The following is a 14293-nucleotide window of genomic DNA, read 5'->3' on the forward strand; positions in this document are numbered from 1 at the left end:
AGGGCCCCCCAAGCCAAACCAATCCAATTATTTTCCAACATTTTGGGGCCCTTGGAATAGCACATTGGAGTTTTACTTACACAGTAATGTTTTGAGGGCATAAGGAAAAATGACTGGTTCAGTGGACCAACCAATCAGATGTCTTAGTCCTGCCTCCTCTAGCTGTTTGTTTGTCTCTCAGAAAAAAAGAATCTCACTCCAAATCTGCTAAAATATAAAGCAAAAACACACAACGGCGTGTTGATGAAGGCAGCCACGTTTGTTCCGAGATGTGTAGCTCGAACGGGAGATTGGTCGGACGTGACGTCACGCACCTTGGAATTTCAGACTTCCGAGAGATAATTGAACACAGGATAAGATTCTTCCTTAGTTCCCCCCACTTTACAGCACATGGGGGCACAAACCTTGAATTAGATGCCAGTCCGTCTGAAAGCAATAAATAGTACTACTACTACCAATAATAATAATAATAATAATAATAAATACTGGGAGTCTTGTGCATCCTAGGACAGGCACCAAACTTACCCCTATTCCCCAAGATAAACAGTTAAGGAAAACAGATTAATTGAATATTAATCATAGTAATAATAATAAATGATAATATGGAGCTGTTAGTAGTTTGGTGTCGGTATCAGCTGCCCAGTTGCGTTGCCCCTCCTGGGCTCCAGCCCTGCGTTTGCACCTCCCCATCACAGACTCTGCTCATAAACCCTTCTGCTGTCATTTAAATGACACCTGGGAGACTGTGTGACAGGAAGGTACCCCTCCCCCTATCAGAGACGCCATGGGTAGGCGAGGAACCTGTCGGCGAATCGGACCCATTCAGGAGAGCGCTTCACTGTCACTCTCCGCCTTCATACCTCGATTTGAGGAATGTCACAGGTTAATTTATATACCTCTCCATTCGGAGGTAAAAGCTTTATAAAGTAACGTTATACAACGGTGACACATTGGGGACACTTTGTTTCCGCTAATGACGCGGCGCGAATTAATTTCCAGCCGACTCACAGTGACTTTCCAGAGGAAAAAAAAGGAAAACAGCAGAAAAATTCTCCACCGCTGCCTGTTTTTGGTGATGGGTGCTGGAGTTACCCACCATTTTCAAGTAAACGGACAGAAACACACACACACACACACACACAGGTTTGTACTTTGTGGGGACATTTCTATGGGGAAAACTCTAATCCCACCATGACGACCTTAACCCCTGCCAAGCCCTAACCTTACCCATAAGTAACCATACTAAATGCGACTTTTGGCATTTTAACTTTTTTGACCGCATTCACAGATTTTTGTGGGGACCTGAAAAATTGTCCTCACACGGTCAAAATAATAGGTTTTTACTACATTGTGGGGGGACATTTGGTCCCCACATTGTAATACAAACTAATTCGGCACACACACATAGACCCGCAAACAGGTAGCTACGACCCAATGCGCATGTCGAAAGGAGTGTGGAGAAACAATTAACACAGGAGAGCCAGCAGGGGGTGACAGCCAGTGGGGGTTGGGGGGTGTCAGGCTGAAGGGGGGCTCGGGGGGGGGGGGGGGGGGGGGGTGCTGACCCAGGAGGTGACCCAGGCGTTTTGTTCGGTTGTTATCAACAGCAGCGCCAGATGCCAGATGCCCGATGCTGAGCAGGACACCTCCAGCGCAATTCCAGCGTCCCTTTGGCTGCACCGGCTCATCTGCATATCTGACCCTGTTTGGATGCGGCGCCTCGGCTTTAAAATGCGCGCGGAATGGATTTTCCCATTAAATAATCTGATCAGTCTGATATTCAAAATCGTAATGCAAGTTTTAGATTCACAATGTTCACCCGGTTTCGTTCGAAAAGACATTTATACTTAACGTTTTTGTCCCTCCATACAAGACAAACTGTAACCGAATGCAAAGCACGCTCATCAAAGCACCTTGGCTCGTCAGAATGAATTTTACATTAATCCATACAAAAAAATATCAATCCCTGTTAAATAATGAAGTATCATTAAAAACATCAGAGCGAGCGTCACTGCGACAGAACGGCATCTCAAGCAGACGCTTCCTTAGCAGGGAATTTGGCAGATTATATATTAAAATCTTCAATCTTACACAAAACGCAGCAGTACGAAAGCCGCTCTTCACAGAGTAAGTTCAATCTGCAACCTAAAAACAGCTCTATTCCTAATTAATTTCCCTCCAGACAGCGTGAGACCTAAAGTGCCTGGTATTAGACAGAAGCAAAGCATGAATATGGGGAATAGGATTAATTCTACTCCAGAGCGATGCTACAAAAACCTCAGATATCGACAGTATTCTGCTATTCAGAGAGTTATTGCCATAAATAAATAAAATAAAAAATGATGCTTTAACCCTCGGATTATGAGAATACAAGCCCCCGCTCAGCTGTGAGATGGGCTTTTTTTATTCTCTGCTGGAAGAAAAATATTTGATTTATGTCAGCTGGGCAAAACCATTCGTTAGGTTGACGGTTCTTTTTTTTGATCACTCAGAAAAGCGCTCAAGATAAATTTAAATGCAAATATATTATTTATGTACGTGTTTATGTAACAACACCTGCATCCATCTATTCATGTCACGTAGGACAAATCGCCACTAAGCTCCCGCAGACGGGAGCGAGGAGACGGGCGGCGGCGCGGCGCTGTCATCGGCTCCGATACGGGAGACTTGATGGAGCCCGGGACCCTGCCGGCGCCCCGCCTCAGTCTGCCACCCCTCCCAAGCCACCGGCTCTGTGATACGGGAGGCTGAATGGAGCCCGGGACCCTGCCGGCGCCCCGCCTCAGTCTGCCACCCCTCCCGAGCCGATGGCCGGAAAATCGGGAGTCGGCGGCACAGAATTGTGTTCGCCTCGGCTGGTGTGAATGAGTGCTAACCGGTTACAAAGAAGCAGATCACGTCAGTGCTGACGGGCAATGTTACTGTGAGTGCCATGTTAACATGCCGTAGATCTGCTGAGACCCTAAAATATTAAATAAGACACACACACACACACACACGCTTCATTGTAACGCATGAATACTCACCATTGTTTTTGTTTTGTTGAACTCGCCCTTATTTTTTTGTATTTCTTTTTATTTGTGTGTGCTTTTCAAGCATAATGAATCACCGTCTTTCAGTAGCGTATAAAAAGGGGAATAAACAGGAATTTTTATCCAGACTTACGTCCATGACTCCTGCTTGTAGGATGCGCACTGCCGATTCATTTCCCAGGTTATCTTCCTGTTTAGCTGTGAAAAAGAACAGGGATTCAGTGTGGAAAGAGGGCGATCAGGACAGAGACAGCTTCTAAACTTATCATGCAGCCTGATTACACAACAGGGCATGTTCCCCAAGTTTAAAGTTCCAAACAAGAGCACCCTTGCCAGATTAACAAGCGGCCTATGTCAGTGGACTGGTGATATGAGGACTTACCAAAACCTACTAAGCCGTCACCAAATGCATTTTTTTTGCATTCGATGCATTACACGCAAAAGAAACGCATTTATAAAATGATGCATAATTCCAGGCTGTTTGTTTGCATATGAATGCGTTACAAAGGGGGGGAAAAAGTCCTTTTGTTGACACATTCGCCAGATGAAGAATATGCAAATCACGCGAGCGTGCTGAACCCTGTAATGTTCTCAAAAGTCTGCAATGCCTACCTAATTAGTATTTTAATCTATCAGAATAATTCCGTGCACTTGAGAATTTATATGCAGTATTCCATATAATTATGCACGTACTGCAGCATCAGAGGAATAATTTGATTGATGCTCTTCTAGGCGGTTATTCCGAGAGTGATCGCATGGACAATAGGGCGCCTTAATGGTCGGTCAGCACTCCTTTTCGGGCGGCCGGTCTGCAGGACCATCGCGTTGACCCGCCCTGAGATGCCCCTCTAGTACCGGGTATTAAATTTTAATACTGGAGCGAAGAGTCTTGCTTCGCGTATATCCCCTCAGACAGCATCTGCTTAATTGCACCTGATTAACTTCCACGCATTAAAGCCGCTCTTTATTTTATTGTTATTCATCTTGAAGCCGTATACAGCCGAGGAGGGAGGCGTGCATTTAAGCATTTCTAAGCGAAGTGCTCCGCTTACTTTGATGGATCTGCGGCATTGCCATTATGCTGCATAATCTGTATTATTCTCCCGCTTAATCTACTTTATTAAAGTAGCCTACTTACACAAACCAAGTACCGATGGAACACGCTGAAACTGACATTCTCCAGGCAGGTATAGGCCTACTTGACGGTAATGAATATGCAACAGTGAAAATAATATTGCGCATTAATTTATATGATTTGAAGAGCAGTCAAATAAAAAAAAAGTTAAACACAGGATGCATTAAAACGACGTCTTCGGTAATTTAATGGGGTTCTTAATACCAAAGCTAGACATGCAAGATTTCCTTCCAAAAGTAATTCGTTTCGATCATTTAAGTAGCCCACCTATGTGTATTTACATTTTTAGCTCAGTTTATATAAATGTATGACGCAGTCGCAAAGGCGTTACTGTAAACTGGAAAGTATCGTCGTTTTAAAAATGAAGAGGATGAGGAGAAATGAGATTTTTTTTAAAAAGAGATGGAAGCGCCCCGCACACCCGCCCACGTACACCGGCGTCTGTAAAATGATCAAATTAATAGAGCCGTTATAATATCAACAGGAGGCACCTGTGTGTAACAATCACAGCCCGGTAGGAACACCCATATAAAAGCATATGGACACTTGGACAACGTGAAGGTGCGTCGGTATAACAGCACCAACGTAGTACAACACCGGTTTCTGTGCATTTTAGGTAACTTAACTCGGCGACAGACTGCCGTCGTAAATAATTGCGAGAAAGCGTATTTCTAAGCAGAAGAAGGCGGTAAATAATGCCCAGGAAAAAAAGAAAAATAAATAGTACTCAGTTCCGTAGGTCTTTCAGCTTTTCCATTCCGATAATACTACAAGTGTATCTCCTTTGGCGATCAAGAGGGAAACTGCAGAGGTCCTAATTAAGGTTTCTACCGGAGAGTGGTGAGTCTATTAAGCGGCTATGAAGTGCAGAGTTCTGCCGTAATGAGCGTAAGTTAGAGAGATCTTGGACAGTGGGAAAATGTGAGGCCAGACCTGTGTCTCTGTTAGTCGCCAGGCACCCAGTCTGAGGGTTTCTGCGCACACACACACACACACTCACATTCACTCACACACAGAAATATACACACTCACGCAGACACACATTCACAAACACACACACGCAGACACACACACTCACACAGACACACAAAATCACAAATACACACAGAAACACACATACACACTTATGCAGACACACATTCACACACACACACAGACACACACACTCACACAGACAGACACACACGCAGACACACTCACAAATACACACGCACAGGTTTGTAATTATATCTGTTGGGACTCATTTCTATGGGGAAAACCCTAATCCCAACATGTCAACCTTAACCCCTACCCAACTCTAACCTTAACCATTAGTAACCAAACAAAATATGAGACTTTTAGCATTTTTACTTTTTTGATTGCATTCACAAATTTTTGTGGGGACCTGAAAAATTGTCCTCACAAGGTCAAAATAATAGGTTTTTATTACATTGTGGGAGACATTTGGTAGGATATATATATGTGTGTGTGTGTGTGTATCTGTGTGTGTATAATTGTGTGAACCCCAGACTATTCTTCGCCACAGATAAACTCTATTACAGGATTAAATGCATGCAGAACTCCACACATGCACCGAATGATTTATCGGAGCTTCCATAAAATGCACGCATTTCGCCTGCTTCTCCATCCTTATCACCCTCTAAGAATCCCCTTCCCTAAAAGATCCTTTTATGCTCAGGATGGCAAAGGGCTATTGATCTATTTACAGTCTCTGTCCCCCACACACCCCATCTCTTGTTACAAAGAATTCATTTAGTTATCCCCTGAATTTTGTATGAGCGCATTTCTCACAGCGAACACGTCTGTTTTAACAATACGGTAGGTGTTAAATTGAATTAGGTGTCATATGTGTGTACGTTTATATATGAGACGGGGGGGATGCCACCCTTTATTCCGATAATTCCTCCGATTCGGGATTTCCTCCTCTTCATCGTGCACCTGTTTCTATGCCCTCACGGACATGTCCTTAACCTGGAACGTCCCAGACTTCGGCTGTCGACGCTGGCCCAAATAGCTGTGCCCGTCAAAAAATAAAATGATCAATTAAGCTAATTAGCTGCTTTTATTGGTGCTCTTTACAGAAACCACACCGACAGCTGCCCATTCCAGCTTCACTGCGGCTCTAGCACCAGGCACTGCAATGTAAGTGGAGCAAGCTGTATGTAAAACTAAGTAAAATACAAATTGAACAGGCTATTGGAGAAAGGTTCCCAGAGGCTGCCTGGTAACAGAGAACGACCCCATCTCCCGACTCCCACCGCTCACACGACGCGCGTCACTGCTTAGTAACCCGTAAGAAAGCAGGGTTCTCTGTCCCATCCTCCACACAGGAATTAAGTCACCTGACACGCTGCCTGCTTCCTGTTACATCAGCTCTCATGGTGGGAGGGGTGGAAAGGGGGCATGCAGCCCAGGGGCTTACAGCTCTGCGCCCGTGTCCAGAGGGTTGTGGGTTCAAATCCCACAGCTGACGCCAAGCACTCCAGGGACGGCATCCCACCCAGCTCTCTGTCCCCAAGCTTTTCTCAATTAGACATCGCTTTGGACAAAAGCATCTGCTAAATGTAAAAGATAAAATAACAGCAGGGCCCCAGGGAACAAAATTCTTCATGCCTGCAGAACACGTTGGGGGCTGGTGTGAGAGAATAGCCCTACTTTCTGAACGGTGGCTTGCTTACATATCGAAATCTGTCGTGTTTTTTCGTTTGTCACCCAAGGTTATATTTGTTTGTTCGTGGATTTTGCTGAGGACCGTCACAATCGTTATTCAGCCCCTGATAAACAGAAGCATAGACTTTAATGGGGTGTATTTTCTTTTTCTCATGACTGTGCCAGACACAAGACCATTTTCTGTATGCATCTCAGGTGACAATAATAAGGAAATGCCCCCCCCCCCAGGGGAATACAGAACCCCCCCCCCCCCCCATACAACCCATTTTTTGATGACAGGGTGCAAAGGCGTAATGGGACTCCCTGACGGCGGCCTATCATATCAGAGCATCTTCCCATCGCCGTGGAAACGAAAGTGCTATTGTGACGTGACAAGCCTCGGGCCTTGACGGAAAACAAAGGAGGCCCGGTGTCCATTTTTGCTCCCGTTCATTTTCTATGGAGTGTTAAAAAAAAAAAAAAAAAAAACACGCCTGACATCTAGTGATATTTATGACAGGCTCTGTAAATGCCGATGTCAGAATCAATTTTCAAGTCATTTCTCAAATGATTTTAATTAGATATTGTTTTGGTTTCGCTTGCATTAATTTAATCTCTGATATCAACATTTCACCATTCAATCTGTTCAAATGATTCTTCTCTCCCTGTTCGTATTGCCTTGAGTAATTTAAACTGCAATATGGAGCACAAGCAATATGAGACGTACAGCTTCGCAAAGGCAGTATGATAGCTAATATGTAATAAAATTAAAAGCAGGGGATGGAACCGTATCTGCAGACACCTGGGGCTGGGCCCTTCACAGGAAGTGGGTGGGGTTTCTGCTATGGAAGGCCGGGCAGAGTGGACTTCATTTTTTCGAATGAAAATCTGCAAAAACAGCCTCGTGGTGATGCGTTTCCTTCAGCTGCAGGATTTAGGAGATGTTTCTTGGGAAGGCCTCTGGGGATGGGGGGGAGGGGATCAAGCAGGGGTCGTCGTGGAGCCTTCATCTCAGATTAAGACCCAAAAATTGGTCAGCCATCATTTTACCCCAACCTCCTGCCCCAAGCAGGGAATCAGAGCAAGTTAGCATGTGCAGCTCATAAGCAATAACAGAAATGCAGCTCATAAGCAAATAAAAGAAATGCAGCTCATAAGCAATAACAGAAATTCCGCTAATATTTTTCACACTGCGACTCAGCTACTTGAAACAGAGTCATGGCAGGGAGGAAGAGGAGGAGAGGAGGGAGCTATCCTAGGGCGCAATGGGACCTTCACCCGTCTCATTGAAGATGTCTGGGGTCAGCCTAAAAGACGGGGTTTTGTTAAGCTGTTTTTGTTAAACGAAAAATGATTGGTTCAGAGAGATAGCAAATCAGATTATAGAGGAGGTGGGCCCAAGACATCTGATTGGTTGTCCTGCCTTCTCTAGTTGCTTGGGCCCACCTCCTCTACAATCTGATTGGTTATCTTTCTGAACCAATCATTTTTCGTTCTGCCCACAGAACATTTTCGTGTAACTCCCATGAGCTTTGTGATGACCTTGAAGGGTAAGCAGACAAACCACCAGCTTGTTAGGATCTCTAGGGGGGTGTTCCTGATGCTGAATTTTTGATCTTAGTCTTCTAATAAGCCTACGCAAGCAAAGAGAAGAGCATCAGATGCTCAGGTGGACACTGAGGACAGGAGGTCCTGCTTTTGGGGGTCAAACTGAGTCCATTTTAATGGGAAAAGCATCTTGCCTCCAGTCTTCCTGAGGTTTTAAACAGAAAACCCGAGTATGAATCCAAATATTTTCCAAATAAACACTATATGGCCAAAAGTACGTGGACACACTCCTATTAATTAGAGGAATTGGCTAATTAAGCGACACCCATTGCTAAAACAGGTGTATAATTATGCACGGTTATGCAATCTTCAGCAACAAACGTTGGCAGCAGAATTTGTGGTCGTATAAATAAGATCGCTGCATTGCTGCCTCGCTAGAGCTGCCTCGCTAGAACTGCCTCGTTAGAGCTGCCTCGTTCAAATGCAATTGAAGTGATTCAAGTGATGGGAGCCATTTCCGCTGCCAAAGTGGTTGGATCTCACAGAAAAGGATCTGATAGCCCAACATCGATACCTGAATTAACCAAACGAACCAAAACTCGAATGGCAGCAAATCCCACCAGCAAATGGTAAATCTCAGAACAACAAAGGACAGACCTCTCTGTCTTCAAATGATTTTGTTCAACTTCATATTAATACTCCTAGATTCGGAATGAGGTATCGGACAAGCTGGTGTCCACATACAGTATATAGTGTGTATATGCATATTTGCAGGTGTTATAAGGGCTGAGGGTGAACCCCACAGTCGCAGGATCAAGCCCGGTATTCACTGAATGCGACTGTTGGGCGTTTCTATTTTAATGGGATTGAATTGCAGATTGCAGGAGATGCGGGATGAGATGCGTCTCGCACCCGTGGATCGCATGGCTTCCTGAAAGCCCCCGCTGATTTCCTAATTCCGACGGCACACCCCCATCGCCACGATTCCAAGGTTACCTGCCTGTCGCCATCGATTCTGCCTCGACGTGGCGAGATGGAAACATTTATCGTGAAGGCGGACTGTCTGGGGGTGGGGGGGGCTGGGTGTGCTGGCTGTCGGCGGCGATTCTGTGGGCGTGTGTAAGGCTAGCCCTGCGCCTCTCTCAGTGGAGGGGGGGTTTCTTAATAACTCGGACCAGGGTTGAGGTGAGATCAGGATAAATAATACATACAGAAAGAAGGGGGGGGGGGCTGACCTCCATACATCTAACCATCATGAGGTGCCTCTGAATCAGCCTTCCCTGCTGGTGTGGGGCGGAGCACTGACTTACAGGTTGTGGTCTTGCGGAGCACTGACTTACAGGTTGTGGTCTTGCGGAGCACTGACTTACAGGTTGTGGTCTTGCGGAGCACTGACTTACAGGTTGTGGTCTTGCGGAGCACTGACTTACAGGTTGTGGTCTTGCGGCGCACTGACTTACAGGTTTTGGTCTTGCGGAGCACTGACTTACAGGTTGTGGTCTTGCGGAGCACTGACTTACAGGTTGTGGTCTTGTGGTATGTGTGTTTTTACAGATTATGCAAACAGTCCCAGTCAAAGGTGAAGCGATGTTTAGTCTCGCTTACGATAATGTGGCGGGGAGAGTCGTTTGTGTTGGAAATCAGACTCAAACCGCTCTCGTCGGTCCAGTTAAAGGTTCATTCCTCTTTACCACAAATGTTATACCTGCTTCTAAAATGTGATTTTTCTCCTGTGTGTCTGGCCAATTTCTGGTACCACTGAGTGTAGGATGTACAGAGCAACGTTTCCCAATCTGCTCCTCGGGGATATCCAGATGGTCTTCATTTTTGCTCCCTTCCAGCTCCATGCCACACAGTCCATATTTTGTCTGGGGGTCCCTCAGGACTGGTTTGAGAAACGCCGGTGTAGAGGGGGCTCACCCGATTCCCTGCCTGTCTGTTAGGCTTTAGCACTCAACTCCTGATTCTGACGATCTCGTTCACTTCCGCTCCGCTCCTGCGACCACTTTTCCAGTGGTCACTCCATAACCACCCCCCCCCCCCCGACCCCCACTCCTGAAGTGGTCGATACCCTGGCGGGGCGGAGAGCAGAGCGATGGCGAGAAACGAGATTAAAATCGGCTTCATTATCAGCGTGTCCCGCATCGACCGGCAGAGATAAACATCGAGGGACACAAACGGCTAACATCCTGCCCGCCACGTCCGCTGCCGCCGTTAATCCTCCTGCTCTAGTCCAAAGTACTGAGGTGAGCAACATTTCTGTCGGACAACCACATTAATAAATGTTTTTTAAGCCCTTTTTAAATGAAAATAATAAGAATAATTCAAAGGGAAATTAATGAGGGCTGCTTGAAAACAGCATGATGATTACTTTTAACGGCTTAAAAATGGCGACCGCATACTGTACATGCATCAGTGTCAGATTAGAATATTGCATCGCGTAAATAGACGGTTTTTCATTTACGCTGCTGTTAAGCATGTTATGTGCCCCCCCCCCCCACCCAAGAAACTCAGCAGAGAAATATGGAGACCAACCAGCTCTGTCCTAGCTGGATCTCGGAGCGGGAATCACTCTCTGCTTCATATATTACCACAATTCAATAATCTAACTGGGTTTACTTTTACTCGCTGCTGTTTTTGCCTTGCCTAAAAATAAACCAAATGAAGATAATTTAATGTTAAGTGAGCAGTATGTACGACAGTACTTTACTGGAATCCACCAGCTAGGCTTGTGTCAAAAAGAACCAAACAGAGTGATAGATGAGTTATCTCTGCATGAAACTTCCTGAGAACATCTCACATCAGCAAGAAATGTTTCTCACCCATCCTTGTACAGGAAGTACTTTCATTCCAAGTAAGGCTGCAGTGTTAGGGAGACTCTCCCAGAATGCACTGGGGGTGAGGTGAAGTACACCCTGGGCGGAACGTCAGATCCGAGCACAGGCCTAATTGCGGGTGCGGCAGATCCAAATGGAAGCCCTCATCCTGGTCGGCACTGAGCATCAGGGACCGGAGAGAAGGATCAAGTATCCATGCAGTGTTACCCCCCTCCCCCCCCCAATGTGACTTGGGCCCCCATCCATCAATTCATTGGCAATGGAAAAAGACTTTCCGTTAGCCGTTAGCTGCCTGTAATCCGCACTAATCGGGAATGACTGGCTATGCAGGCGCGTATGAGCGACGGTGCTAAGTCCGTGCCATCAGGCATTGTCTTTAATACCCATAATCCCCGGCGATGTCTGGCTTTCTGGCTCTGCAGGTCACACGCCGTCATTGTCCCCTTCCAATAATGTCCCATGACACATTTCTAATCACATCCCCTTGTGGCAGATTCCGGAGATGGCGGGGGGGGTCCACGAGGGGCGTGTCCGCAGATCCCGGCCGTAACAGCAGAAGCCGTTCGCCGTCTGAGACGTCGGTGATGTCACACAGGGCTTCCGGAGAGGCCAGTCGACTATGGCTGGTGCACCAAATGATTTACATCTTTTCGAGACTGGGGGCCGACAATCGCATTTCAGCACTGTACTGCGGGGAGTGATGCGCTTGCCCCTTTACACAGCTGGAGGTTTCACTACAGCAACAAGTGTGATTAAGTTTCCATGGAGACGGCAGATATGGAACTGGAACCATCAACCTTTGGGGTCTTCAAATGGCTTCCATGGCTTTTTATTTTACACACAAACAGATTGTATTAACAGTCTAAATGTGCTGCTTCAAATACAACGAATAAAAGAGCTGGACTTCAGCACAGTTTTATTTGACAAAACTCTGAAATGCATGGAAGTCGGGCACAGCGGCGATGCTTAGTTTCCCACAGTGCATGTGAGCTCTGGGGTGGACTGGCATCTCTTCCAGGGTGCCTCCTGCCTAAAGACTTCTCCTTCCTGGGATCGGTTCCAGGGTCATCGAGATCCTGCCCTGGGTAACTGGCTTTGGAAGATGGAAGGATGGATGGATGGAGGAAAACGAAATACAGCTTCAAAACACGTCTCCACATGAGAAACATGTCGGACCTGCACTGGATCTTGGTCCTCTGTGGTTAGTTACCCCAGGTCTGTGAGGCAGGAGCACTTTGGGAGTGCTCACCAGAGACGGCAGGAGAACCGCGAGCCGACCCCCCCGGCACTTAACGCCTCCTATGCCCCCCCCCGAGGGCCAACCTTTGGGTCGCCGCCACTCACTAAGTGGTCTGAAATCCGCAGCCCGGGCCCAGACTGGTTCAAACCAGTTGGTGCAAGTGCAGCAGCCTCGGCGACACCGGAATGTTCCGCGACCTGTAAAAAGCGAGGCCCGGATAAAACCCGTCGCACGGATCCTTAACCTTGATGGATTAAAGAGGAGGTGCAGCGTTGCTGCGAAGGCGTAATTTCCACAGCGTGAGCCTCACGGTCCGTTAGCGACGTTTTCATCGCCGCCACGTTACCATGGTCGGGGGGGGAGGGGGCATAGTGTACGCAGGTGGGTGTTTCTAACAGGTTAGCTGCTCCACTCCAGCCCCCCCCCCCCTTTACACACCGCTGCTGTTCCTGACATGAATAGCGATGAAATTAGCAAGTGGTGAACACCAGAGATATGAGCTGTTTGCCTGTGCCGTTTCCTCACATTTATTCCTCTGTGCTGCTTGTTCACTTTTATTCACCTGTGCTGCCTCATCACATTTGTTCGCCTGTGCCGCCTCTTCACATTAATTTGCCTGTGCCACCTCATCACATTTATGTGCCTGTGCCGCCTCTTCACATTAGTTTACCTGTGCCGCCTCTTCACATTAATTTGCCTGTGCCACCTATTCACATTTATTCGCCTGTGCTGCCTCATCATATTTATTCGCCTGTGCCGCCTCTTCACATTTATTCGCCTGTGCCGCCTCATCACATTTATTCGCCTGTGCCGCCTCATCACATTTATTCGCCTGTGCCGCCTCTTCACGTTATTTCGCATGTGCCGCCTCTTCACATTTATTCGCCTGTGCCGCCTCTTCACGTTATTTCGCATGTGCCGCCTCTTCACGTTTATTCGCCTGTGCTGCCTCTTCACGTTAATTCGCATGTGTCGCCTCTTCACGTTTATTCGCCTCTGCTGCCTCATCACATTTATTTACCTGTGCTGCCTGCTCTCATTTATTTACCCGAGTTCCCTCTTCTTGCAACCGTCACTTTGCAAACGTGACAAATTAACTACACTGAGAATAAAGGCACACTGTGCTCTCTGGCAGAGAGGCACAGAGCCCTGCACCGGCACACAGGTAACTGCGTGTGTTCTTTGCATCCTGCACTGCTGTATCCCTTGAGCATGCGCTTCAGGGATGCGCGTGAGGCCCAGGCGCAGTGGGAACACCCGCGTCATGCGGGATGCTGCCGCATTACTGAATCACACCTGCATGTTTCTGCGCACCTGTTTGCTCTGCGTAGCTGCCCCATGGATCCACGCGATTCACCCCCCCAGTTTGAATAAACACAGGCGTCTATGCAAAACGATTAACTTCCCCGGTGTGTTCGTGCATCTAAATAGAGTCTAAGAAGGGAGAGGGAGAAAAGGAGATCATGAAACGCTGTCACTATCTCACTCATTAACAATGTCCTCAGAGATCTGACACTACAGAAGCTGCCATATTGCTGCATTCTTCGTGAAATTTCCATGTTCTGATGATACATTGTATTCCATAATAATGTCCATTAGGTATATAAAGCCCCAGCAAAGCTACAGTGTTGTTGTTTTTTTCCTCCAAATGTCACATGACTCCATGTTTTCATTCTGTAGCTGTTGCCACACAAGTGAGCCCAAAAACTACAATCCCCACCATCCTTAGCATCACCTTGCAGAGCTAATGACACGTGCGAGATGAATCCTAAGAACCAATCATACTGGACCTGGTTCCGTACCTAATGAACACACAGGTAACAGAGCAAACGCAGACCTAATCTCTCTTAAC

General features: G+C 46.8%; 1 protein-coding gene across 1 annotated transcript in view; it reads right to left on the reverse strand.

Moving 5' to 3' along the window:
• ptprn2 (protein tyrosine phosphatase receptor type N2) overlaps window positions 1-14293 on the reverse strand; it is a 132236-nt gene that overhangs the window by 51708 nt on the left and 66235 nt on the right. The window contains exon 12 of the mRNA XM_023804876.2: window positions 3166-3230. Within this exon, the coding sequence (XP_023660644.2) occupies window positions 3166-3230 (65 nt within the window). The remainder of the gene's footprint in view (window positions 1-3165; window positions 3231-14293) is intronic.

Source organism: Paramormyrops kingsleyae, chromosome 4 (genome assembly GCF_048594095.1).
Source record: "Paramormyrops kingsleyae isolate MSU_618 chromosome 4, PKINGS_0.4, whole genome shotgun sequence".
Lineage (NCBI taxonomy): Eukaryota > Metazoa > Chordata > Actinopteri > Osteoglossiformes > Mormyridae > Paramormyrops > Paramormyrops kingsleyae.